Consider the following 26,103-nt stretch of genomic DNA (forward strand, 5'->3'; position numbering starts at 1 on the left):
TTTATCACTTTTTTTAGTGATAAACATTACTTTTAAATAAAAATAATATTGTACGTTATTTTTAATAAAAAAAAGTGACACAATATCACCTTTTTAAATTTGAGGATCACTTTTTTTGTATATTAAAATGTGAAACTTTATTTTACACAATATTTTTTACTTCAAAAATACCTTCCGTATGATTTTTTAAAAGCTAATTTTTAGGGTATTTTTGTAAGATAACCGAAGATAATTGGGCTTCAACGAAACCGACTCATCAATCGGCTAGTTAACCCCTAAGCTAAACCCTGTCCGTCCTATATATTCTCTCTCCCGCAAAATTGCGAAGCAACACCGGAAAATCCTTAGAATTTGACAATGGCTACTACTTCAAATAGCCAAGCAGTGAAATCTTTGAATACAGGCCCTGGTCGACGTCGATTTACTGTAAGTTCCTTGATGAGTTATATAATGTTCTAAACATATCTGTGCCTATGTTTGTTCTAGGGCATGTTTGAAAGTCGAAATTATTGAATAATAATCGTTTTATTTGTCTGGGTGCAGTTCAAGTCGTTCTCGCAAAGAATAGAGGAAATTGACATTGATGTATACCGAAGTCTCAACCCATTGAAAGCCGAGCCCTCTGAAGGCTCCTCCTTTTTCCGTGACTGTATCATAGAATATAGAGTACGTATATATTATGTTTTTATTAAATTTGTTGGTTCATTTCAAGTTTTGGTGTTAGTGGGTTGTTGATGAATTCAAGCAATTCCTCACTTTTGCCATATATGGAATGAGATATAGAATTAAGAAAGGTGTAAAGCCTTACAACTTGCTGTGATTATGTAATTTTGATTTTATTTGAGCTGTATGGTTGTTGGGTTCCTGGAATTGTTGTTTTGGTGCTTGAATGTGAAGAGAAGTTATAAGCAATCCTAGTAATTTGTGTAAGGCTTTGTTAATTTGGTACTTAGCGAGGACAGCATGAGGTCTTAAGTTATATAATTGTGCTTACTGTGCAACTTTAAAGGCTCTTTTTTGTGTCTTTGCACCTATTCACCAGGCCGTGCATTGCCGTGAGACTACACTCACCTTAATAAGCGTCCTCTGTAATTCTCACTTTATATCCTTTACAAAGTCCATGTATACAGACTAAACATGTTGAATACAGATGCAGTCAGATTTGGGTGGGAATTTGCAACCAATGCATCAAAAAAATTGGTCTGGCATTAATGGCTTGGCTATCTAGACATGTATCGTTGGTGGATATAGGGACTCCCAAATGGATTGTAATAGCTCATTACTTCTTTCTATCATTTAAGTTTTTTAGCACAGAATGACAAATTGGAACACCTTTAATGGCAACATAGGGGATTAGTATCAACTTATAATTTCTACAGTATAATGACAAGATAGACGTTTCCCCATATTGCCCATCTATCCTTTTTGCGGAAGTAATTTCTTTCCGTTTCTATAATTTATAATTAATCGTTTCCCTCATTCTTTGAATTATTTCTTGACTTATGAACTATATGTAAAGGCATGCTTGTTGCATCCATATCACAGCCATGTCTTACTGCACTTATAAACTCTCTTTTATGACGTGCTACTCATGTCTATATCATAGAAATATTTTAGTGTCTTACTGCACTTATGAACTATCTATTCTGACATACTACTTACGTCTATACAATAGACGTGTTAGAGTCTGGTTCTGGCAGCTCACAATTTAATTCTAAAGGAACATCAAACTCATCATTTTTAAATTGGCAATATATAGATTTTTTCATGCATACCAAAATTGCATTTTGCATGTCTAAATTCTTTGCACTTTCACTTTGAGGAATTTCTTTCTTATGCAACTTCTGTTATTGTGCGGACTGCAGGAATTGAACACTGCAGAGGATTTTATTTCATTTTATGAAGAAATGTTCCCTTTGGTACAAACACTGCCACAAATTATATTGCAAAAGGAATTGATACTATCGTATCTTCTTTCTAGACTGAAAATGAAAGGGAGATTATCACTTGAACCCATACTAAGGTATTGTAGCGAATTAGTAACCATTTACACGATGTACAATCATAATAACTAATAATCCTTATTCTCTATTACTCCTCAAATCATCGTCTTTTTCCATCTGGTTGCATAGATTGATTTATTGTATCATATCGTGAAGTGTACCCATTACAAATTTTCTTGGTTTAATACTGCGGCTACTAATCATATAGAAGGCCGCCTAATTTCATGTTTTTTCTTGTTTTGACAATACAATTCCTTTGATTTATAAAATTATCTGATTACCAATAAGAAAAAATGTGTACCCATCACAAATTTCAGTTCAATCAAGCGATAAGCATTTGCCAATATATTGATAGAAAATAGAAAAATAGAAAGTAATAGGAACAAAAAGGGGGAAAGAGATCTAAAATATCTTTTTCCTAAAATTCCCTTTTCGTCCACTTGCAATTACACCTTCCCTCAACAAAGTACGTTTGTAAAGATTGCCTTTCTTTCATGCTTGCTGACTGTATAACATGCGTAAGCATGATCTGTGCAGTTCATCCTGGAAACTTCTTAGTCAAGTAAGCAGACCAGTTTCTAGGAATTATGATTAGTTTTGTTATTTTTCTTTTCTAGCCAACTGGATGCCTTCTGATTTAAGACCCATTTTTAAGTCTGTGGTGCACTCTAATTTGGGACAACACTGATATTTATGACCGCTATACTCCTTCTGGGGTTTCTAGGTTAGCGTTGCATCAGTGGTATTGGATTTGGCATGGATGTGGTATCTTGTGCCACTGTATTCTTGACTGATAAATAGAGGAGACTGGAGAGTATTAACTGGGTCCCAGTACGTAACTATGTATTCCTTCTTGGTCAAACAAACTGTCCATTACTTCCTGCTTGCACTTTGTTTGAATTCTTGGGATTTACATTCTGAAGAATATATTTTTAAATCTGATATTTTTGAACAGTCTTTCACACTTTTTTTTTTTTTTTTTGATAGGTAAACATAATTTTATTAATTAAGAGAGATTACATGGGATGTGTACAATCACTTCAAGCAGGAGAGGAACGACATAAAATTAGGCAACCCTTCTACAGGATTTTTAGCTGCAGCATTAAACCAATTATACAAAGTCAAATTGGTTGTTTGATCTCTGAAACAACGGTTGTTCCATCTTTGAAACAACGGTTGTTCCTTTCTTTCCAAACACACCTTGCAATGCATCCCGGGATAAGGTTCCATACAAGTTTGCTATCCTTATCACGAAATTTTCACCTCCATGCCTGCAATACGTCCTTTATACGCCTTGGCAGCACCTAACTCATAGATTGAGAAGCCAGGATATTATTTCTAAGCCATCGAACACTATCACAATGAATGAACAAGTGGTCTATTGTCTCCCCATCCCTTTTGTGCATATAGTACCACTCGGTTACATAAAAGCCTTTTCGTCGAAGATTATCCATCGTTGACACCTGTCCCCTTACAACCGTGAACCGTCCACAATAAGAATGCTACCCGTGGAGACAATTTGCTTTGTCACACCAGCTTCCAGGGAAATGAACTCTCCGTAGGTCCCAAGAGGGATCTAAAATAAGTACGGACAGAAAAGATACCATCTCGTGCCAACTTCCACCTGCTACAATCATTCTCTCCTACTTGAATCTGTACCTTATATAGAGATGTCAAAAATAATGAATAATTATCCAACTCCCAATCTTGTAGGCGCCTCTCAAAAGTAATATTTTAGTTGTAATTTCCATTATGAATGGCTAATACATCACTCATCATAGCAGAAGACACTAAAGAAATGCGGTGCAAAAAAGGAAATCCTAACTTAGCGGTTGATCACCACACCAACGATCATCTCAAAATCTGATATCATTACCATTCTCCACCACAAAATTCAATTTGTCCTTAAAATCACTCCATCCTCGTCGAATATACTTCCACAAACTCACCCCATAGGAATCGCAACCCACAACAGTACACCAACTCCCCTCCAACACACCATACTTCTCCTCTATGATTTCTCTCCAAAAGTTTTCTCTCTCTACTCCAAATCGCCACAACCACTTACCCAATAAGGCCTTATTAAACAAAACAAGACTCCTAACTCCAAGGCCCCCCATCCTCATAGGTGAACAAACAATACCCCAATTAACCAAATGAAGTTCTCTCCACCCCCATTCCTGCCCAGAGAAATTCCTTTTGAAGTCTCTCTAATCTATTTGCCACTACAGCTGGAATAGGGAACAACGACAAAAAGTAAGTGGGGAGATTAGAGAAAGTGGATTTAATGAGTGTAAGTCGGCCTCCCTTAGAGAGGTACATACGCTTCCACCCTGCTAACCTCCTCTCCACATTTTCCACAATACAATTTCAAATATGCCTACTTTTAAATCGTGCTCCTCACGGAAGTCCTAGTTATGACATAGGCAGCCGCGCAACTCGACAACCCAAAATGTCAGCCAGCACCTCTACGTTAGCTACCTCTCCTACTGGAATAGCCTCAGATTTCCCCAAATTGATTTTCAATCTGGACACCGCTTCAAAGTATATTAGCAAATGACGCAAGTTCTTGAATTGTTCATAATTTGCCTCGCATAAAATCAACGTATCGTCTGCAAATAAAAAGTGGGACACTTGCAAGTGACCAACCATAAACCCCTTTATCAAACCCTCTCCCACAGCTCTTTCAAGCATTATACTGAAAGCCTCCATCACAATAACAAATAACAATGGAGACAATGGTTCCCCTTGTCTCAATCCTCTACTACTCCGAAAAAAACCCTCAGGTGTTCCATTGACCAAAACTGAGAACGAAACAATAGAAATACAAAATTGGATCCACTTACACCATTTATCTCTGAAGCCACATCGCCTAGGCATATACAAAAGGAACCCCCAGTTGATATGATCATAAGCCTTCTGAATATCGAGTTTACATAGTATTCCCGGAACCCTGAGCTCAATCTTGAGTCAATGCATTCATTTGCTATAAGCACCGAGTCCAAAATTTGGCGCCCTTTTACAAAATCATTTTGAAACTTGGACACTACTTTCCCTAGCACCTCTTTCAATCTGTTCGCCAGAAATTTCCCAATAATCTTATACATCCCATTGACTAGGCTAATAGGGCGGAAGTCCTTAATATCAATCGCTCCCACTTTCTTAGGGATTAGCACAATAAATGTAGCGTTGGAGCTTTTCAAGAACTTGCCACGTTTAAAAAAATAGGTAAGGAGTCTGCTCGCACTACCTCCCAACATGCCTTGTAGAATGAGAATGAAAAATCATCCAGTCCAGGGGCTTTATCATCATTCATGCTAAACACTACCTCCTTGATTTCATCCTTCCCAAAAGGTCTCTCTAACCAAATGGCATCCTCCCCCGTGATAGTAGAAAAATCCAATCCCTCCAACTCCGGTCTCCATTCAAACTGCTCCCGATAGAGATTCTGATAGAAATTCACTAGATGACTTCCAATTTCTTGTGGTTCCTCATAAGTAACCCTAACCACCTCTAACACTGTGATAGAATTGTTGCTCCTATTAGAATTAGCAACCTTGTGAAAAAACTTAGTGCATTTATCCCCCTCTTTCAACCAAGTGATCCTGGATTTAATCTCTTCCATCTCTACCAACCTCTCCAGCTCTTCCCTTAGCACTCTACGTCTTTCCTTCTCCTCCCCGGCCAACCTTCGACTCTCCTCCCACCTATCCAATTCTTCTATATCGGAAAGATACTGAAGTTTACGACATTTCACATTGCCAACAACCTCCTCATTCCATCTCTTTAAATCTTCTTTCAAAGTCTTCAATTTTTGATCCAGCACAAAACTAGGAGATCCCTGACATTATAAGATGCCCACCAAGTCTGTACTCGTTCTCCAAAATCTTCTACTTTCAACCACAGTCTTTCACCACTTTGATATTTATATTCAGAGATATTGCTAGTTACATCATCGAAGATATCACATATCAAATATTTATAGAAAGTTATGTGTAAAAGTTGGAATTTTTTGGGGAATGCTGCTATATCATCTGATTGCACATTTGTGCAAGGAGATTTTGTTTATTCTATATATGGGAGTCGGGGTAGAGGGATCTGGATGGGAAATATGGAAGCTGTTGTATTACCTAATCCATGGTTTGATCTTATTGTTCCAAATGAAACTTGATACATTTAGCCAATCTGCATTCACTAGCCAAGTAAACAATTAACTGATTCCATGCTTAATTTTAGCCTTTGTAATTTTTATAGATTACAATAACATTAGGAGCCTGTTTGAGCCCCATTTTGTTGTAAGAATACATTTTGAAATAGTAGATTGATAGAGAATGTGTGGTTAGAAATTAAGAAAAATTTTGGATTTACATGTAATATTATTTTATTGAAAAATTTGTGTTTAAAAAGAAAAGAGAGAAAAATGTATTTTGAAAGTAATGAGGATTAAATAGAGGCTAGATAAATCGTTATTTTTTATCTGACCGTATTGGATTGATTAAAATTCTGCAACATCAGATTTTCCATTCACATGCATTTCTGTTTATAATTTCTAAAAATCATGGTTTTATGGGTGTAGGTTGATTGCTGCTTTATCCAGAGATCTACTGGAAGATTTTATACCGTAAGTCCCTCTTTCTGAACTTGTATTGTTATTACGGCATTTTCTTTTTCTTTCTAAATAATCTCTCTTTTTTGATACTTGTTCCTTCTTTTCATGCTCAAGCTTAAAGTGTTGTTGCATTTTATCTTTGTTTGTATGATTACATATCTTGAACAGTTTTAATTGGTGAAAGGTAAAAAGTGAAAAATGGAATTTGGCATTTTAACTTTCTTTTACGTTCGGTTAAATCTCAAGGATCTGGCAGTATAGGCACAGTATACAAATTAAAATAAATTCCATAGACACAGGAGTAATAGCCCAAAATGAAGCATTAGTTCAGGAAGTTCAATGATATTGCTATTTTTAAGCAAGGGGCAAACAAAGAAATAGCAAAAGATGCTTTGATATCAGGGGTAAAGGATTTTTAATTCCAAAATTCCTCTTTGACCTAGCAGCCCTGCCTTCAGCTTGTATTATGAGGCAGATGCCTCAGATTTGGATTTGGGGCTTTAAAGGAGTTCCAGTGTTTCCTGAGACCTAGAAATGGGTCCTCCCGATAATCACACTTCTTCACCTATAGCTATACCTTTCTATTTTTTCCTTTTGGCCTTCAATTTATTTCTTAATCAATTATGATTTGTACATATAATTCTGTTTTCTTGATGTAATTATCTTTTTGCCCTCAATCATTACGGGATGCTGTATTTCAATTCAATGTTACTGAGGAAGTGGGTAGGCATCAATATTTCATTGATGTTGAAACTAGAAACAATGTCTACACCTCCAAGTTAGGTTTTGTAGATAATACTGAGCAAATTAAAATGATGCCTTCAAAATTAATTTTCACTAAGCCTCTTTTTGACAACCACTAAAATGAATTGAATAGTGATTTTTGGAGAATGTGTGGTTAAAAAATTGGAGGTGCGAAATAATTTACTTTAAGAATGTGTTGTAGAAAATGAGTTAGAGAAAAAAAGAGTTTTGTTTTAATGCGTGTCAAACAGGGGCTAATTTTTATTAATTTGATTTTTCTTGTACCTTTTGTCCTTGCAGCTTTCTCCAAAGGATTGCCGATTCTTTGACATCTCTTCTTGAAAGCGGTGCTGATAGAGAACCAGAAATCATTGAGCAGGTCCTGGATTGTCCCTCAGTTGAATGCATTTCTGTTTGTGATAGTTCATTAAAAGACAAATAAATTCTAAAGCATTTTTTCTTTGTTGTTGTAGATTTTCACATCATGGTCCTATATTTTGATGTACTTGCAGAAGTATCTTATCAGACAAGTTGGTCATGTCTTAAGGTAGTTATTTTGTTTTGTTCCTTTCTTATTTGTCCAGAAAGAATGACGACAACCTTGTTAGACAGCAAAAATATATCTGTTATGAACTTCAAGTTTTTTCTGCTTGTTTTTTATTTTTGGCAAATTGGTGTTGGGTAACTTGGAATTTCTACACCAGAGGAGCAAGAAAATCACCATATTAATCTTGAGCTCAATTTTATAAATCCTATGGTTTTTATCTTTGATATATAAGAACATTTCTTGGTACAGAATTTGTAAGTCCACCTCAATGCTGCTTCTCTGGTTTGGAGGGGTTGAGGCGAAAAGAGACTGTTTTTTATCTTCTTCCTTTGAGAAAGTACTACTAATTTGAAGTCGAAATCATTCTGCTATCAGGTTACAGTGTTCCATGTATTACAATTGCCCGAGAACATACGCACCTACCCACTTTAGAATAAGATAAAATACTTCACTAATGTGTGTCAATGATAGTGTACAAGTACATTTTTTGGTAATAGAAAATGAAGTATAGTTGACATTGATCACATCTCGAGAAGCCTTTTCCTGAATATGAAGTTTTAGAAGTGGTGACATCAAGTGTTGAGGACAAATCTTAAGGACCTCATAGATGTGTAATGGTGTTTCTTCAGGAATGTTGGGGTTTCCAAACTTTTAAACAAAAAATTGCTGTATGGAAACCTTAAGATGATATTTACAACTCTATATAGTCATATGTCCTTGAGTACCTGTGTTTTATTCAATATGATTGTTTTGGGTCATGATGTAATATTTACTGTTTCCATGAGCACGTGTTATGAGAATGTTTCTCTCTCTCTTTCTCTGATTTTGACTCTGTCTTGCTTCCTCAGCATTACAGTAAAATTAAGATACTACCCCAGGGACTATGTTCGAGAATTCATGGCGGAATCAGTCTCATTCTTATTAAGGAAAACACCCGTTCAGCATCTAAAACGAGGTTTGGCTTCCTGTTATAAATCACTTGCCCATTTGTTGAGATTAGACAATTTAATTGTGTATCATTGTGTGATTATTTATTTTATCATGTCTAAATCAGGACAGAAATATATATATATATTCTCTATGCATATAACAAAAGTAGTGCGTGCATTTTCTTTTTTTAATCTTCAGATGCATTTGTGTATATTCACCAAATGCTTCTGTTTTCACTGTTCAGTATTACGTGGAAATATGTGTAAGCGCAATGCAATTTTAATAATGTACTTCGTTTGGTCGTACCAAAGTGAATGGATCTCCAACATATCTGCTACAGCGAACATGTAACTTGGAAACCACTTTGTTGCTTTTTCAACAAAATTAATCTTCCCTTGGAAAATATTTTTTTCGTTCTGAAATGTTAAGGCAAGCCCAATTAATCTTGATAAGTTGGTACATGACTTATCATAGTCACACGCGTACAAATTCCTCTGTGTGTTTATCGTGTGAAACAAGGAATACAAGCTCACTTTTCTTAATTCAATGCTTAGGCTGAATTCAACCATAGTCTTCCATGAGGCTATATCATGATTATATTATTTTGACTCAATACATGATTATTAATGTTAAAATTGGAACAGATATTAGGAATGCTATGCTTGAAGTTGCAGAGGAACCATCAGAAACAAGAAAATCGGGAGTCAGTTCATTACTGTCACATGTTATGAGAATAACTTCGTCAAGATTACATTCTAAGACAGAGATGGTATTGACGCTACTGTTGAACAGCTCCTTTTTTGAAAATCAAAGTGTGGAAGGTGCGCTCTCTAATCGCAATCAGTAACCATCTTTGCTTCTTTTAATATTGAATCTCAATATTTGCATGCATACTCAGGCTCAACCACGATTCTTGAAGTTTTGATTCTGACCTTTCAAAGATTATATGCGGAGCTAGATCCTGAAGGGTTGCATTCTATGTGGAAATGCTTATGCGACAAAATAACTGATTGTGTGGCCAATGGCAACTCATTGCACCTTAGTCGGCTTCTGTCTCTTCTTATATCCACCATGCAAAATGATCACGCGCAGAAAATCTCTGGTAGGCTTTGGCATTCTCTTGGTTTGTTAGTCCTCTGCATTGCACCTACTCTGCCCACATCTAAAGATTTTTATGTTGTACAGATTACAAGCGAATGCTTCAACTAGTCGGTCTGCTTCTGCAGACTTCTGTTCTGCCTCATCTCGCTGTCGAGGTAGTGGACCAATCATCAGAAATCATTGATAAAATTTTGAAGTTGATGCTTTGCATTCTTGATGGTCTCTGCAATCCAAATACCAAGATGGATTTGATGGACCTTTCGTCACAGTGGGGGCCAGTATTTGACTTAAGGAATCATAGGTATCTTTTAATGTAACTTCCCCTACATTTCAACCGACTCTTTAACCTTCAGCATTTCCTGCCATTCCTGATCATTACCGTGACTCTGACTTCTCACTTTCTGTGTGAATGCCCACTTCTGTTTGGGTTTCAGTTTGCTGATTTTCATTAGAGATCTTCTATTGAAGGACCCATGCATTCTCCGTGTTTTTGGAACTAATATATTAAGGTACCTTTTTTTGTTAATACTGTACTTACAATGTTGTTCCTTTGAATAATATTATATATGAAAGGTCTCTGTCTACTATTATTTTGGTTATTTTTTATTTAAGTTTTTTTTTTATTGATTTCAGTGCATTCAGTAATTTAGTAGAAGGTCCAGAAGACGATGTTATAAATTTATTGCTAAGTTTCTGTGAGAAAATGGAAGGGCAGAGCTCTGCCTTCTATGATGTGAACTCCAGTGAAAATCTTTCGAGACTTCGTGTCTTTCTTCGTGAATGTATCAGTTACTGGATTGGAGTAATCTCGAATGCTATTAAAGGATCTAATGAAATTCAAGAAAATAGGTTGCCTGTCCTATGGGGTGTTATTGGGTGCTATCCTCACGTGGCAGGTGCCCAAGAAAATCCATCCTTACTGATGAACTTGATAAAGGCAATGGATGAATTTCTGATGACGGAAATAGGTAAGATATTTTCTCTGAAATTGTTGAATTCTTTTGTTGCATATATTATTTGGAAAAAAAATTTTTGATCAGTTGCAAGTGAGGAGATTGTTTGTAAATCGATCTGTTTATTAATAAGTGCTGTTTGGTGAAAATGGTAATAGAATCTTCGCTTGTGAAAACTGAACTGTTGTCATATAGTTATTTTTTTGTTCGGAATTGTGAAATGAATATTTCTGTCCCTATTCAGGCAAATCAACTATTATCTAGTAATTTCGTGGTCAAGAACTGATGAGACTTCTGTTTGACAGCATTGTCTTCATGCTTACTGTAATAACGATGTAGATAAATGTTGTCTGTATAAAAAGACGTGCACTAGATTTAATATAAATGTTTGATCTCTGGTGGATTGATTGAGAGAAGAAATGCCATGATTTTTGTCTTAAAAATTTTCTAGTTACTTTGATAAGTGATATTACTGTTCAAATATCCTCTTGGTCTGTCATACACAATTTTATGTAGATTTTCTTGTTGCTTCGTTTTTTAGATCAAGGGTGCATTGCAAGAAGAAACGCTTACCAGAGCCTGATTGGTGCTGCCTTGCGATCTTATCATAAGTTGGTTTTTAGTAATAGCACTGTATATAACGAACCCGTCATGAGCAAATTCTTGGATCTTGCAAAAAGATACAAGGCATCACCTCAGATCTTATCTTCTGTGGCCAACATATTGGATTCAGTTTCAGGGTGAGTTGGTCCTAGCTTTAATTATATCTCTTGTAAGTGTTTGCTTCGTTATTTTTTTGCTTCAATACTTTGTACTCCACTAAGCTTCGAGAATTTTGCAATGAAGGTCTATAATTCGAACAGAACTTCTAGCTGGAAAGGCGATAGATGTGTTAGACATATTTGCTGAAAATCTCTGCCATGCTCACAAAGAGATCCGCCTTTCTACCTTGAGAATATTGTGCCATTATGAGCCTTCAAATTATGAGACATCGATGAACGAACATCTTGGTGCTAACAAAATGATAGTGGATGGTTCTGAGGCTTGTCATGTAGATGACCAGGGCAATAATGTATATTTCATACTATCTGTGTCTTATATGTAATTCCGTATTGTATGTTGGTTAATAAGTTTATTTTCTCTCTAATTCTAGGTTCTCAAGCTTCTCCAATCAATTGAAGAAACACCACTTTCAATTGCTACAAGCAGGAAAGTCATTCTATTGATATCCAAGATACAGATGGGTCTATCTGCTGGAAGAGTAGCTGAACAATATCTGCCTATTGTTTTACATGGAATCATTGGCATCTTTCACAACAGATTTAGCTATTTATGGAACCCAGCCATGGAGTGCCTTGGTGTTCTCCTAAGCCAATATCTTGAGATACTGTGGGATATATATGTTAGGCATCTTGACAATTGTCAGTCTATTTTTCTATCGTCTCACAAACAATCTGGCAGAGGCAGAGTTGATACTCAGACTAACCAGTGTAGTGGTATCTACCATGCCTATTATGGCTGCTGCTTTTTTAAGGACTGATTTTGTTTGCTGCCATTCCTGCCAATCTTTTATTTATTTATTATTTTTTTCAAGTCATGTTCTATATCATCCACGAACTGATATCTGTTGTTATTCCTCTCCTCAAGTATATACTTTCATGTGTCTCTGGACATGGATAAGACAGAAAAAATAATGAGTTTGGAATTCCCCAAACAAATCATATCTGCATTTTTTTAAGTCAATAACATTACGGAGATGACTGCTTTTAGAGTTAAAGAACCAAAACTAATGCTGATCATTGTGTTTATTGCACAGATTTGGCGGGACAGTTTAATTCCTTTGTTTTTCCTTCGTTTGATAGTACGCCATGTGCCACAGTGCTGTCCCTCTTGATTCAATCTTTGCAGAAAATCCCCTCTATAGCAGAGTCTCGGAATCGCCAAATAATACCTTTGTTCCTGAAGTTTCTGGGCTACAATGTTGATGACCTTTCAAGGTGATTATATTTGACTGTACCTTTATTTTTTAGTGCTCATGTGAACTTATGCATGAGTATTGTTGCCTTCTTTTGCCTAACTTGGTTCTCCGTGATTCGAAAACAGCGTGACATCACATACAATAGATCATAAAGGGAAAGATTGGAAAGGGGTTCTTAAAGAGTGGTTAAGCCTGTTCAGATTGTTACCGAATCCGAAGGCTTTCTATCTAAGTCGGTTTTTGAAGGATGTTCTTCAGTTTAGGTAGACCAAAGTAGAGTTTACACTTTTATCATTTAATTGTTGAGCATTATATATTTTTAAATATCTAGTTCAGGACCTTAATAGTTTACTGATCAATCATAGATTTTTTTCTTTTATTAATTTTTTTCTTTCTGCTGCTTCTTTCTATATTGTTGGGGGTGGTCGTGGTGATGTTCCAGGCTGCTTGATGATAATGATGCTGAATTACAGATGAAGGTACTTGACAGCCTGATGAACTGGAAAGATGAATTTTTAATCCCATATGATCAGCACCTGAAAAATTTGATCAATACAAAAAATCTACGGGAGGAACTCACAAAATGGAGCTTATCCAGGGAATCAAACCTCATTGATGTGGGGCACAGAACTTATGTTGTGCCTATTGCCATAAGATTACTAATGCCAAAAGTGAGAAAACTGAAGACGCTTGCTTCCCAGAAGGTATGTTTGATTCAAATGTATCTTCTAATTCGCTGATCTTTTTTGGGGTGTTTTGGTTTTTTAGATTTCCTACAAAATTCATCGAGATACATTTATTTTTCAGAATACAAGTATACATCACCGAAGAGCGGTTCTTGGTTTCTTAGCTCAGCTTGATGTTGACGAGCTTCCTCTTTTCTTTTCCATATTAATAAGACGTCTGCAAACCATTCCTCAAGGAGTAGATGTGGCCAGTGGAACATTTTTTAATTTACCTGAAAGCTATAAGAATGAGTTTGATACATCTAGTGTCTTGAGGCATTTTACCATGGATGCCATAAAAGCCCTATCTTGGAAAAAGAGATATGGTTTTCTGCATGTGGTAGAAGATATTTTAGCAGTTTTTGATGAATCACGTGTGACTCCATTTCTTGATTTATTGGCGGGGTACGTTGTCCAGATATTGGCAAACTGCACATCATCTCTTGAAAGTGCAAAAAGTACTGGATCTTTTGTGAATAATTGCCCTAGCTTCGACAATGACATGGCTGAGCATGTTGATGAAGCGGAGGATCTAATCCAGGTAACACTTAAAAGTCCGCCATTTTTAATTAATGAAAAAATTATTTGTCCAGTTTGATATGTTCTTGACTAACAATCATTAAACATAATTGAGGGAAATATCTAAGAGAAGTTTCTTCCCCCATAATTTTCTTCGTTTTATTCTCATTTTCAAGTCGAACCAGTAAATCCTTGTTTCTTTTTCTACATTACTTATGGTATTTAATTCTCAGTTTTTATACTCTCTCTATTTCCCATAAAATAAAAAAGGATTATTGGAAGATATACATCTTGTTATCCTTTCCATCTCTTCAGACACCTTGTCTGTTCTACTGCATGCAGTTGATAGAATGTAGCTAAGATTCTGTGCACTTATTTTTATGGAAAATAAATAGGAAGCAATGACTTCACCTCCTTGTCTTTTACATCCCTTCTAGTACTGAGTTCATGTATATCAAACATCCAATTTGGCTTAGAATTAGAGTTTTATGCATACAAATGCCTCTCATGGGACTAGAACTAGACAAAAGAGCTTCCAGTTTATTTGAGCAAAGTACTTTATGAATTGAAGATAGACAAGAGTTTCCAGGTTTATTGTGAAATCTCATTTTCTGTGTCCAAATATTTTCTTAGCCGATTGAATATAAGTTGTCTAATCGGCTGCCTTACACCCATGGAGTATTTGGTTATAGTTTATGACATGTTATCTGTATATCTTTGTTTCTTATGTAGAGGACTTGTCCTTAAATAGTTTATGTTCTTTCCTTCCGATATGATCTTACATCGCTAACAATGTCTCCAGTTCTCGTTTTCCTGAATATTTCTGAAATCTGAACCAATCAGTCCCACATGAATGAACCAAAGTATTCTAATCAAAAGTTTTAATGTGCGTGCAGATGAGGACATCTGTGAAGCAGTTCAAGGAATTGAGATCCTTATGCCTCAAGATCATTTATCTCGTTCTTAGTAAATATGAGGATCATGATTTTGGCTGTCAATTTTGGGATCTGTTCTTTACATCAGTGAAACCCTTGATTTCTAGTTTTAAGCAAGAAGGTGCCAGTAGTGAGAAGCCAAGTTCACTCTTCTCTTGCTTTCTTGCTATGAGTCGGAGCTACAGACTCCTGCCACTGTTATACAGGGAGAGGAGTCTTGTTCCTGACATATTTTCCATGCTTTCCATCACGACAGCATCTGAATTCATTGTGAATTCTGTTTTCAAGTTCATCAAGAACTTACTGAAGCTCGATAGCGAACTGGGTGATGATGACTGCTCTGTCAAAAACATAATGCTTCCTCACCTTGACGTACTTGTTGGAAGCTTGCGGAGTCTTTTTATGGATAATGCATCTAAGAGGTAATGTGGTTCTTGGACTTGCTTCATTTCAGCTGTAGAATGCTTATGTTAATGAAATTTGGTTTTTTTTAGTTATCAATAAATTCTTCGAGCAAACTCGTATTACTTCATTAAATACCATGTAAAGTAAGCAAAGGAAGAACAATGTTGAAGTGGACATAAAACCGTGGGTTTGTTAGATAAGAAGGCAATGACCTGTGGTGTAGGATTTCGAGGAATGAATATTAGATCAACACAGGGCACCCTAGTCACCTTGGAAAATCTTTTGATTGAAGGATTGCACTAGTCATCCAGAACTTTTCAAGTTAATCAAAAGGGTCAAGGAAGAGCGAGCATAGCAGATTTTCAGAATAAGAAATAGGATGTTCTTTTTGACTCATAAGGAAAAGACTAGAACTGTTTCCTTCGGTGATGTGCAGACAGGTTTATGAAAGAAATATCCAACTAAACTGAATAAAATTATAGTAGAATATTGTTGCTACAAATATCCCAAGGTCTTGCACTGAGAGCTTCATATCATTGTCTGAGGCCTTTCCTAGTGGAGGCTTGAATTTAGCTCAAGTTATGACATCCATTTATTTGAATTTTTGTAAGATTTTCACCCTTTTCTGAAAGAACAGCAGTCAGTTGTGCTCTGCACCTTCTCATTCTTAACTCAAGTGGTGATTTACTTCATGTCTAAACCAAGAGAAAAACCCCAATATAAGTTCTCTGTGAAAACTTGAGTTTGCCTTAATGGTATAACCTGCGGTTTATGGTTCTCATGGGTATATAAATAAAATGTACTGTATGGACCTGATATTTGTTGCACATCTCTTCTCATGAATGTTGCCTTCTTTTACTGCAGGAAACTGGTCAAATGTCCTGGGAAGAAAGAACTCACTGTCTTTAAACTGTTGGTGAAGTATGTAAAGGAACCTTCAGCTGCAGGGGCTTTTGTTGATATCTTGCTCCCACTTCTGACCCTGAGACCCCAAAGTTCTGGTAAGAACCTCATATGATTATCATTTTTGGGAGACTGGATGTAAATATATTCCTCTTATCTTTCGTCTGTCATCACTCAGTTTTGTTCCTGTAGATGCTTATTTTGCCACTTTGCAAATCATTGGACAAGTGGCAATGGTACTGGGGACAGGAAATGGTAAGAAAATTCTCAATTCAGTTTCCCCACTTCTTATCTCAGCTGATCCGGTTGTCCGCGTCGCTATATGTGATGTTCTAGATGCTCTTGCTGCAAGTGATTCTTCTGTACTTGTTGTGGTAATGCTTGCCTCCTATGTTTTCTTTTAATGGTTGTTCCCACCCCTAAATACTGGAAATATTCATCTTCTCAAATATCATTGTATGTCTCGTGCAGGCAAAACTTCTTCGTCAGCTGAATGCAACATCTGCCATTGAGATGGGTGGTCTTGACTATGACCGAATAATCAGTGCTTATGAAAAGATTAATTCAGATTTTTTCTATTCTGTTCGAGAAGAGCATGCATTGCTCCTTTTATCACATTCTATACATGACATGTCATCCGAAGAATTGATTTTAAGGCAAAGTGCATTTAAATTATTTCTTTCCTTCATTGAGTTTGCTGGTGAAATATTAAATGGAATGTTGAAGTGTGACCAAGAAATGTGGTCTGAAGCCAGTATTCACCGTATAGTAAAAGATTTCATTCTAAAGCATATGGGAAATGCAATGGTCAAGGGAAGTTCTTGTCAAAAGGTATTTTGTTTGATACTTAAGTTTTTCTTTTTGTTCCCTTCATCTTTTACTTCTCTTTCTCAATCTTCATTTCCATTTTAGTACTCTTTTTGTTAAGTTATCAGTACACGGTTCTCTGACACCTCTGGTTTGTGCATGCGTGTGTCCATTTGGTTCATGGTTCTGAGAAGAGAGAGATGGATTGGTGGTGCAAGTGTGATGTTAAATGAGTGATCCAACACATTAATTCTTAAAATTTTGGAAGCAGATATGTTACCTATAACCTCTCAGTATATGCTCCTGAATGTCATGTAATATTTTAATATAAATGCAGTAGTTTTGACATTGTGACTTCTGGTGTTTCTCTAATAATGCTTACAATAAGTGCATCTGTTGCCAATCCTATGCGTGAAAATGCTACTTATAACGGTGGATGATCCATAAACTTAATGTTATTCACAAACATAAATGAATACAATAGCAGTACTCCCTCCTCCATCGATTAGATTTTCACCACTTAAAATGATAAATATTGACTTTTGTCCGTAAATGCGTTTCTTACTAATTGTATGTGGCATTTGTTTTTGTTGTGATAGGAAGTTACCATGCCTTTGATTTCAATATAGGCTATTAAATCCTTTGAAAGTCAGAAGTCTAAAATTTCTTTTGATTTAATTTAGAGGCTCAGCAGCAGTAATGCCATTGAGCTGTTTTTATCCTACCATAATTTGACGGGGATGTGGGGAGTATTCGGAGAGAAGTGGTTATAAGAATGATTTATTAAATGCGTTCTGATTTTTTGGAGTCCTTTTTGTTTCCTACTTTTTATCATCTACGTTCTAATTATACGGGGGGCGTGAGAGTGCCCGCTTGAGCACATGTTGCCAGTTTAGGATTTTCATCTTGATATTATTAAAATCGAGAAATACGCCACATATAATTATAAGCCCTAGTTCAATATAAATGTGTTTGGTTTCAGGTGTGGATGGATTTACTTCGAGAAATGGTGCTGAAGCTTCCAATGGTGGCAAACCTTAAGTCATACGAGGCTCTACACAACAGTGACCCGGAACAGGATTTCTTCAACAACATTGTTCACTTACAGGTATAGCCTTTTGAGTTATTTGTTGGGAATTTACATGCATTGATAAATCATCTTTCTATAATGGCACGTGACATGTTTCTGCAGAAACACAGGAGAGCAAGGGCGCTGTCTCGTTTTAGGGACATTGTTGGGTCGGGAAATCTGTCTGAGGTAATGATTTCAGTTTCCTTTTGGAACCGTTTCCTTTCTGTGGCATTACTTTTGCTCACAATACTCTTATGACTGACCAGGTTATTACCAATAAAGTTCTCGTTCCGCTCCTTTTCAGTATGCTGTTGGATGTACAAAATGGAAAAGATGAACATGTGAAAAGCGCATGTATTGATGCCCTCGCATCAGTTTCTGGTTGCATGAAGTGGAAACAATATTATGCTTTGCTAAACAAATGCTTCAGAGAGATGACATCAAAACCAGACAAGCAAAAGCTATTATTGCGGCTAATCATTGCTATCCTAGTCCAATTCCATTTCTCAGAAGTTCCTTCTGTTTGTGAAGTCAAAGATTCTGCATGTGATGTTCTGGATCCGTACACCATTGAAATGACTTCTTCAATAACATTGAGAAAATGTACGAGCTCTGCTGAACTTCCTGTCATACAGACGTGTCTGCAGAAGCATTTACTCCCAAAAATTCAAAATTTGTTGAGCTTTGATTATGAGAATGTCAATGTCAACATCAGTCTAGTCGCACTGAAGCTTCTAAAATTGCTGCCTGGTGAAATTATGGATGCACAGCTTCCAAATATAATTCATCGCATTTCCAATTTTCTGAAGAACCGCTTGGAAAGTGTTCGTGATGAGTCTAGATCTGCATTGGCTGCTTGTTTAAAGGAACTTGGGTTGGAGTACTTGCAATTTATAGTCAAAGTCTTGAAGGGTATCTTGAAAAGAGGATATGAATTGCATGTACTGGGCTACACACTCAATTTTATATTGTCAAAGTTCCTTCTCAATCCGGTTTGTGGAAAGCTGGACTACTGTTTGGAAGATCTTCTATCTGTAATAGAGAATGATATACTTGGAGATGTTTCCGAAGAGAAAGAAGTGGAGAAAATTGCTTCAAAAATGAAGGAGACTAGAAAGCAAAAGTCTTATGAAACTCTCGAATTAATTGCCCGAAGTATCACATTCAAGACCCATGTTCTGAAACTACTTTCACCTGTTACAGTTCATCTGCAGAAGCATCTTACGCAGAAAGTGAAATGGAAATTAGAGAAAATGTTAAATCACATAGCTGCCGGTATTGAACGCAATCCATCTGTGAACCAGACTGAACTCATTATCTTTACATATGGCCTCATTGAAGATGGAATTAGTAACGAGCATAATGAATATGAAAATAGCTATGTTTCAAAGGCAAGTAAACTAGACAGGGATGAAGAGTGCCGACAACTAAATAACTCAAATGGATTATTTAGTCATTTAATCACGGCATTTGCTCTTGGGTTGCTGCAGAATTACATGAAGAACCTGAAACTTAACAAAGAGGACAAAGACTTACTATCAATGCTGGACTCTTGTGTGAGTTTATTGTGTAAATGTTTGAGTTCAAAATATGAAAGCATTGCATCTGCTGCAATTAGGTGCCTGTCTCCACTAGTGAGGCTTCATTTGCCATCCCTTGAATCCCAAGGTGACAAGATAAAGATTTCATTGTTGGCTATTGCACAAGGTTCAGTAAATGCTAACACTCAATCTATGGAGTCATGTATTAAGTTGTTGACAGTGCTTCTGCGTAGTACTAAAGTTACACTTTCAGCCGATCAGCTGCAGATGTTGATCCACTTTCCATTGTTTGTTGATCTTGAAAAAAATGCCTCATCTGTTGCCCTTTCACTGTTGAAGGCAGTTGTGCACCGGAAACTTGTAGTTCCTGAGATATATGATCTCGTTGTGCGGGTTGCCAATTTGATGGTAACAAGTCATTTGGAACCAGTTCGTAAGAAGTGCAGTCAAATTTTACTCCAGTTTTTGCTTGACTATCGTCTTTCAGGGAAGCGCTTGCAACAACATCTTGACTTATTGCTTGTAAATTTGAGGTAAGGAACTTTGGCTTTGTCAGTATTTTTCGGTACTTGTTCTTTGTGAAGTTATCTATGATTATGACTTTGAGTATGTTTCAGATACGAGCATTCAACTGGGAGAGAAGCCATCCTTGAAATGCTGCATGCTATAATAATGAAATTTCCAAAAGTAACTCTTGATAAACAGTCTCAGACAGTATTTCTGCATTTGGTAGTTTGCTTGGCAAATGATCAGGACAGCAAAGTCCGCTCGATGGCTGCTGCTGCAATCAAGTGTCTTATTACGCATGTGAGCCTGCATTCACTTCACACCATTCTGGAGTATAGTTTGTCTTGGTATCAGGGTGAAAAACAGAAACTCTGGGGTGCTGCAGCTCAGGTACAGTTTTCACTAGTTTATTTTATCTCGTGTTTTATTAAACAGCGTCTCAGTTACAGGAAACAAAGAGAAATATATGAATCTTGTCTAAATCAAATGTTGCTGTTTATCGTGTACCTGACCTCAATGTTGGTAACAACTACAAAACACCTACTTATCGAATGCAGCTCTTTATAAGGAGTGCCATCTTACCATGCATTAACCATAAAAATCAGAGGATGTTTGAGAATTGATGCTTTTATTTATTTGTTTAGTTGTATCTAATTGCTATATTTGCTTGGATATTTCTTTCTTTTAAGCACCTCAGAATGATTTTTAAGGACCATCCTCTTCCCCATTTTTATCATGAAATTTTGGACTTCTTTCACAGGAAGGTTGGCAAACTTTAATCTAAAAGTGAAAGGCGCTTCCAATACTTTCTGATATTACAATTATTTGAATTCATATTGAATCACTTTATCTAAAAGCTTAAGCTGTTAAATGAGACCATATACATATCATTTAACTATATCTTCAACATGTTCCGTCACGTGTAGGCTGGATTCATTTTTACCATTAAAGCCTAACACGCAAACAGTTTTATTTAAATGGGTGGTGCAGACTTGAAATTTGCACATTTTCTTACTTTGATACCATACTGAACCTCTTGATATAAAAATTGAAACTATAAGATGAGGCTAAATGTACGCCATCTAAATACATCTTCAACATTTTGCTACAATAAAATTCTTTTGCGGATATGAACAAGTTATGGAAAATTTAATTGTTGTTGACAGATTATGATATACCGTAATCAAATCTGGATTCTGAAAAGAAGTTTAATATAGGCCATTTTCTCTTTTAACACTTAAAATACAGGTTATTTTCCTATGAGTTACTTCATTATGTTTTAACAGGTTCTGGGTTTACTGGTCGAAGTAATGAGTAACGGTTTCGAAAAACACCTAACTAGTGTACTGCAAGCTATGAGAAGGATTTTACAGTTTGCTGTCACTGCTCTTACATCTGAACAAGATCTATCTGATGGAGCCGTGATTCCTTGGTGGAAGGAGGCATATTATTCATTTATTATGTTTGAGAAGATCCTAGATCAACTCAAATTTCGTAACTTGTGCTTTGACAGAGATCTTGAGGTACTGATCTGTTGCTTTTATCAGTGAATGCATAGTAGTGACTGATCTGTTGCTTGTATCAGTGAATGCATAGTAGTGAGTGATCCATTGTTCTAGCAGTACCATTTTTTTCCTTTTTTTCCTGGTCTAACTTGTCCAACTTGAACTATATTTTCTTTCGTGGAAATGGTTGATGAAACTTAGATTTTAGGTTATCTGAATCATAAATGCACATGAAAGCTGGAATAAGTCATTATCGGGTAGTCACTTCCTGCAATATAATCTAGCTAGCTGTTTCTGCTTCATCATGTAGTGTATTGGAATTTAACTTTTGCTTCCTATTTTGAATGGCTGAATGAAGAGTTTCTTTTCTACTCTTTCATATAGCTATTATGACCCCCTTATTTGAAACTTTTCCCGGATTATCAAGTTTTATTCATGGAAGCATTATTGTAAATTTAGTAGATCCCGTTAGATGCTTTCTGGAAGCTTTTCTGAAATTTACTGCTTTTAAATTATTTTGTGCCGGTTGACTTCTACCTTTCTATTACTTTCTTCGCCTACCTTCCATCTTTTCCCCATTTATATTGAGTTTAGTAAGTTCCTTTGACTTTATACAGGATATATGGGAAACTATCTGTGAGTTCCTATTGCACCCTCACTTGTGGCTGCGCAATATATCAAATCGCCTTGTCTCTTTCTACTTTCAAGTGATTACTGAGACTTGCAACAAGAACAAGGAAATGCCACCAGAAATATTTTTTCTAATGAGACCAAGCAGACTTTTCTCTATAGCTGCTTCTCTTTGCTGCCAACTGAAGGTGCCGCTAATTGATGATGCTGCAGGCGATTTAATTGTAAAAAATCTTGTGTTTTCAATTTGTGGGTTGCATTCTCTTCTAGTTAAGAATAAATATATGAATCTTCCGGAGTTTTGGTCAAACCTTGAACACAATGAGCAAGACCGTTTTCTTGAAGCTTTTCATGCTCTTGACTCAAGTAAGGGTAGAAGCTCGCTTTTATCTATTACTTCTGGCCTTGTTGTTCAGCATGATGCAAAGAATGATGAGCATCATCAGCATCTTTTTGTTTCTTATTTGCTTCAGAGGATGGGAAAAATTTCCCTTCAGATGGAGGCCACACAGGTACATTTCTGGGAACAATATATTTAATAATTATTATATTTTATTATCAAGGAAACTAGTCCAATGTTCACACTATATGCTTATTTAATCACATGTTATAAGAACGATTATGCTGTAACTCAATAAACTTGGAAATTATGACCAAAGCCAATCCAAGGAGCTCTTTTGAGCCCTTTGGGGAAGTTTTTTGAGCTTGAATCACGTCAATTCTTCCCATCTCAGAATTCCTTTGACCTTGCTCTTTTTGTTAGGGTGGCTTGTTCTGAGCTCATTCCTTGATTCCTTGCACAACCATGCCATCAGTTCTTATTTTATTAAATGTTTTCGAAAGTCCCATAGTAAACAAGCAAATGTCTTGATTCATTATACAACCATGCTGACAGTTCTTATTTTATTAAATGTTTTTGAAAGTCCGATAGTGCTGAGGCATATAATTTCTTTATTGCAGATGAAAATTGTCTTCAATTGTTTCAAATTAGTTTCATCGGCACTTCTTGACTGCTATAAAATGTTAGCACCAGTTGGCAAAGATGATTTCCATGATTATGCATTTCAAATGCTGTTTCCTTTGTACAAAGTCTGTGAAGGGTTTACTGGAACGGTTATTTCAGGTTAGTATGGTCAATTCAAACCTTGAGTTATATAGTTCGGTTTGCATATTTCTTGCCTTTGAAATTTATAGCTTCAGCATTCTTGGTTGTGATGGCTTATGTATTACGATGCTATAACATAAGTAAATGCTTACTGTGTTCCTGAATTACATAACGAAGCAATGCTCGTGTGACTGATCCTTTGGTAATAAATTGGACGCATAAAATAGATGTCTTTGACATATGAAGCGTCTTTTCTAAATTTCTAATTTGTCTTTCCATTTAGCCCCTCCATTATTTACCAAAAATAATGTTTTGAATAGTGAATTTTTAGAGAATGTGTGGTGAAAAAGTAAGGAAAAAGTTTTGGGTTTACGTGTAGAATATTTTATTATGTGAATGTGTGGTTTAATATGAATATGTAGAAAAAAGAGTGTTAATTTAAAGGCAATCAAACGGGCTTAATGTAGTTTAAAATCACCGATTGGTCCCATATCATCTGCATGATCAGAGTTCTGTTCTAATGATAGTAAAATCCTCTAGATTAATGAAGCTTGATATATCCTTTCAAAAGATATTTACTCTTTTTTGCCAACATGATCAACAACGATTAGAATAATGATGGCAGGCAATCTGAGGATTTTTAAGAGAAATATAACGAGCATACACGTTTTTTCTTGCAATACACATGAATGAGTTTAGGCACTGCATGTGGAAAAACGAGGAGATACTAAACAGAGGACAGCAATAAAGATTAATTTTGTGGTCCAACCAATGTCCTAGATCATAACTTCCAGAGATTGCTAAGCATGCTGTGAAACGTGAATGNCAATAAAGATTAATTTTGTGGTCCAACCAATGTCCTAGATCATAACTTCCAGAGATTGCTAAGCATGCTGTGAAACGTGAATGGAATTTCTTAATTTGACAATCCAAATAACTTTTTTCTACTTCTGTGTTAGTGTTAACAAAGTTTTCTTTGAAATTTGTGTTTATAAGCTTTTCGCAAGTAGCTGTATCTTTTAAAATGGGTGATGGATGTTCATAATTGTGGACCAGTCTTGCATCACTTGTCCTAGTAAAACTTCGCATGATTTGAAATTTTGTAATATATTTTAAATGTAGTGTGAGAAGTCGTTTTTGAGACGGCCTTGTTACAATTACCACGATTCTAGTTGCTTTAAATTTTCCAATAGATGTAGTCATGAACCAGATGGAGTGATGAATAAGAATTCATGTTGCTAACTCCATATTTATTGAAAAAGGCTTAATTTAACTCCATATTTATTGAAAATGGCTTAATTTGCTGTATTTAAATGTGCAGCCTAAATAAGCATAGACTTGGAAATGAAAATGTAGTATTTGATTGGGTCACCGTTTGTGGCACATGTTATTGCTAATTTGGTTGTACTTTCTAGTTCTGACTGAAGATGGTGTTCATTCTTGTTTATCTTTTTATTGTCATATTATATAGTAGTTCTGTAGCCAATAGTTGCGGAGTTGGTCTATATTTTGCTTTTACACCTTTGTTTTTGACATTCTTATTGGCATTCTGTCTGGGATGATGACCAAATTGTAACCTCTATGTTCCCATACCAGATGATGTGAAACAATTAGCCCAAGAAGTTCGTGACAGCATAAGAGATAAAGTAGATAAACCAGGATCGCCAAATTTCGTTCAAATTTACAATCAGATAAGGAAAATTCTCAAAGGGAAGCGGGATAAGAGGAAGCACGAAGAAAAAGTAATGGCTGTGGTAAATCCGATGAAAAATGCTAAGAGGAAGCTGAGAATTGCAGCTAAGCATCGGGCCAACAAAAAAAGGAAAATTATGACCATGAAGATGGGAAAGTGGATGCGGTAAAGTCTAAGCAGCGCCATTTTTTTGGTGAAATTGGCCAACAAACTGCCAAGAATAACATTATGATTTCAAAAACTGGAGCATCCGGTGAAATGCAGCGAGAGGATTCGACCTGGTAGTGTATGGGCGGGTACTTGTATTAAATTTTACACCTTGACCACAATGCCAACACACGCAGCTTCAGGTTGCTTGGAGAAGTGACTTCCTCGAAAATTTTGATATCTATTGCACTGATTTTATATATTTAACAGGGTACTATATGATGCAAAACTGATTTCAGTACTGATGGAGCTAGATGGCTGACTGGCTCCTTTATTTTTTGGCCAAGGTTAAACTATATGCACTTGTAAATGTCTCAACTTATTGGAGTTGTGAGATTTTCAATCATGTGTTCGCACATACTGTACGTATAATCAATTGTTAAAACCAATGAGAAATTTAGCAACAATGATTTTTAACAAGTTAAATTCTCTTTAATTCTCTTTCTTGTCTCTTGCGTTTTCACAAATTATACGGAAATTTATATTTGCTAAATGTAGTCGAGGATTTTGTTCTATAATTTTGACATCTACAACCCATTGGTCGTTTATAGAGTTGTAAAGGGAGAGATGTAAGGTTAGAATGACCCAATTTTGTAGTTAGTCAAGAGCATGCACGAAATAGTCAAAATTTTCTTTTATTCTTTATCAAAATTTACCTATTTTTGCCATTTCTTTCCTCATGAA

The 26,103-nt window shown here is 36.0% G+C and overlaps 1 protein-coding gene across 1 annotated transcript; it reads left to right on the top strand.

Annotated features, from left to right (window-relative positions):
- Nucleotides 1-250: 250 nt before the first annotated feature.
- LOC111403069 (small subunit processome component 20 homolog) lies at nt 251-25,839 on the top strand. Its single transcript, XM_023031434.1, has 31 exons — nt 251-426; nt 544-666; nt 1,866-2,023; nt 6,580-6,624; nt 7,657-7,735; nt 7,830-7,903; nt 8,752-8,858; nt 9,478-9,654; nt 9,732-9,935; nt 10,019-10,235; nt 10,369-10,443; nt 10,568-10,902; nt 11,429-11,627; nt 11,734-11,959; nt 12,041-12,383; nt 12,704-12,884; nt 12,991-13,128; nt 13,308-13,569; nt 13,673-14,131; nt 15,006-15,466; nt 16,314-16,450; nt 16,545-16,726; nt 16,824-17,183; nt 18,142-18,267; nt 18,352-18,417; nt 18,498-20,305; nt 20,390-20,669; nt 21,566-21,802; nt 22,402-22,926; nt 23,375-23,537; nt 25,116-25,839. The coding sequence occupies exons 1-31, from the start codon at nt 358-360 to the stop codon at nt 25,379-25,381; spliced, it is 8,082 nt and encodes a 2,693-aa protein (XP_022887202.1). The 5' UTR covers nt 251-357; the 3' UTR covers nt 25,382-25,839.
- The last annotated feature ends 264 nt before the right edge of the window (nt 25,840-26,103 follow it).

Source organism: Olea europaea, chromosome 11 (genome assembly GCF_002742605.1).
Source record: "Olea europaea var. sylvestris chromosome 11, O_europaea_v1, whole genome shotgun sequence".
In the NCBI taxonomy this organism is placed as follows: Eukaryota; Viridiplantae; Streptophyta; class Magnoliopsida; order Lamiales; family Oleaceae; genus Olea; species Olea europaea.